At 65.0% G+C, this 2,374-nt stretch overlaps 1 protein-coding gene across 3 annotated transcripts in view; it reads left to right on the top strand.

Annotated features, from left to right (window-relative positions):
- Nucleotides 1-210: 210 nt before the first annotated feature.
- LOC138172914 (zinc finger protein ZFP2-like) overlaps nucleotides 211-2,374 on the top strand; it is a 23,307-nt gene continuing 21,143 nt past the window's right edge. For 2 of the 3 annotated variants that reach the window (XM_069102755.1, XM_069102754.1), the window contains exons 1-2: nucleotides 212-358; nucleotides 1,700-1,856. In XM_069102755.1, the coding sequence (XP_068958856.1) occupies nucleotides 1,841-1,856 (16 nt within the window). In that variant the 5' untranslated portion in view covers nucleotides 212-358; nucleotides 1,700-1,840. Of the gene's footprint in view, nucleotides 359-1,699; nucleotides 1,857-2,071; nucleotides 2,170-2,374 lie in introns of all 3 variants that reach the window. The other variant, XM_069102752.1, reaches the window with a different exon arrangement.

The following is a 2,374-nucleotide window of genomic DNA, read 5'->3' as shown; positions in this document are numbered from 1 at the left end:
CGGAACGCTCCGCAGCCTCTAGCACGTGCAGCCTTGGGCTCTGGGAGGGCGGGGAGGGGGAGGATTCCCGAAGGGGGTTGCCATGGAGACAGAAGGCTCCCCCAGCCCCCCCTCCTGGAGAGAAAACTCGGGCTCGAGTGCGGCTTATGATTGGACAGCCCGTGGGAGGGCCCCGCCCTGGCTGCCGGGGAGGGAGGGCCTTCGGTGGGCCTCTGGACGCAGGCGCACTGCGCTCCTGCAGCCTGGGGATGCGTGCGCATCGGCCCTGGCCGTGCCCGTGCTGCTGCTCGCACGCCCGTTGCCTCGCGGCCCTTGCGTGCACTGCTCCCCGCGCCCCGGGGGAGCGCCTTCGGAGCCGGTACGTGCGGACCCCGGCGTCTCTGAACCCCGATTCTTTTTGCGGGTGCTTAGCGTCCAGGGCATGGGAAGGGGAGGAGCCCCAGCGCCTAGGGAGGGGAGGTGACTGGGTGACGTCACCCGTCGCTGGAGCGGGCTGTTACCTGGAGGTGACGTCACCTGTTGCTAGGGCCCAGGCAGAGGAGAAGTTGAGGTGACGTCATGTGGGTTGGGAGCAGGCAGAAGAGGGGCGGGGCCCGCTGAGGTCATCTGTTGCCGGGGTAGCTAGGCACTGCCGAGGGGGCTCCCGCGGTCCCCGGTGCCCGCACACACAGCACGTGCTTAATTGGGATGGAGAGATGCTCTAGCCTGAAAGTCAGGGGAGGCCTGGGCGCCTTTCCTGCCCGGGACACTCAATCTGCCATCACTGGGCTCGTGGGGGGCTCTGAGGTCCCAAATCTCTCTGAACCTCCGCCTCTTCTTCTAGTCCCCCAGTAACAGGAGCCCTAGGACCGAGGGTCTGGGGGCCGTGTGTGGCCGAGGACCCCAGCGCCCCCCCCCTACGGCCCCTCTGCCTTCTCAGCCTTCCCCTGTGGGCCCCTGACTCCGCTGGTCTGCTGTGCAGCCCTCACCTCTCAGTGGGGCTGTTCCAGGCAGCTCTATAGTGAGGCCGCCTGCACTGCCTCTGTCCATGGTACCAGGTCCTCCTGGGCTCTGCTCCTGGTTGGGCGCCCCTCCTTAGGACACCTGACCTGTGCTTACTGTCTTTGCTGTGTTTGTCTGTGACCGCCCCCTCCCCTGAGACCCCGTCCCAGGCCCCACTACCCTGACCCCCTCCTCCTCCAGCCCCCCATCTCCCCCCCTATACCACCCCCTCCCCTGAGACCCAGTCCCAGACCCCCAACCCGGTCCCCCCTCCCCTGAGGCCCCTCCTACCCCCGAGATCCCCGACCACGGTCCCCCTGCCTTACCCCCCTTCTCCCTGGAGACCCCCTCCTCTCCTCTGATACTGCCACTCCTTCCCCCCAGCCTGACAGGCCCCCTCCCCCCATCCCTGGGACACACCCTCATCACTTCTCTTCCACTTTAGTCCCTCCCCCTCCAGCCCCTCCTCAGTGTAGCTGCAGACGGTCCTGCGCAGCCGGTCTCCAGGCTGGGGGCTCTTCTGGGCTTCTTGGGCTGCATCTAACCCTCCTTGGTATTTAAGGCTCTTCTCCCGGCTCCAGGCTCCTGACAGCCCAGAGGCCAGGGAACATGTTGTCTTTGTCTGTGTAACCCAAGCCCTTTGCAGAGGCCAAGGCATATAGCAGGTGTTGGTGGATGGATTCACGGATGGCTGACGTCCCCCTCCTTCTGCCCACAGCAGCCACCCTCCAAGCGACAGTCCCAGCGTCCTAGGCAGCCCCAGAGGGTGACCCCCACCTGGGGAAGCCCCGAGGCCAGAGGACCCTGCCCAGGACACCAGTGAACCCCCACTGAGGACGGCCCAGCCCTGGTGGCCTGGATGCTTGAGGAGGCAGGTGAGAAGGGGATGGAGTCAGGGGCCCCTGGTTTGACTCTGCCACCTTGGACATGTCCTTTCCCTTGCCTGAGCCTCAGTTTCCCCTTCTGTAAAAGGATTTCAAAAACCTGTGACTCTTAAGGAGACAAAAGAGGAGGGGCAGGGTAGGGGAGGGAGGACAGGGTCACCCCGGCACAGGTCTGGCCCCCTCATGGCTCTCGTGTCCTCCCCTAGCCCTGCCCACTGAGGGCCCAGCCTGTGCCCAGGAGGAGGAGGAGCAGGGGAGGGAGGATGGAGCAGACCCCTCTGTACTCGGGGCAGTCACTTCCCAGGTAGGTTTCTGCCTCTGGTAACAGGCCTCATGTGTTGGTTTCCATCGCCATCTCTGGGCGCCCCCCTCCCCACTTGTCAGAATGGCTGCTACTTGAGGCCAGGGACCTTCTCACAAGGACTAGACCCTTGGGGCTCCTCTCTTCACCTCCACCTTTTTCCCACAGCCCCCACTCCTTTGTGACTTCCCTAGGACCCAAGGCTGGA

The sequence above is a fragment of the Petaurus breviceps genome, unplaced genomic scaffold, assembly GCF_028583685.1.
Source record: "Petaurus breviceps papuanus isolate PSGF00001 unplaced genomic scaffold, PetGlider_PUasm1.0 555, whole genome shotgun sequence".
NCBI lineage: Eukaryota > Metazoa > Chordata > Mammalia > Diprotodontia > Petauridae > Petaurus > Petaurus breviceps.
This window is presented reverse-complemented; position numbering and strand designations above follow the sequence as displayed.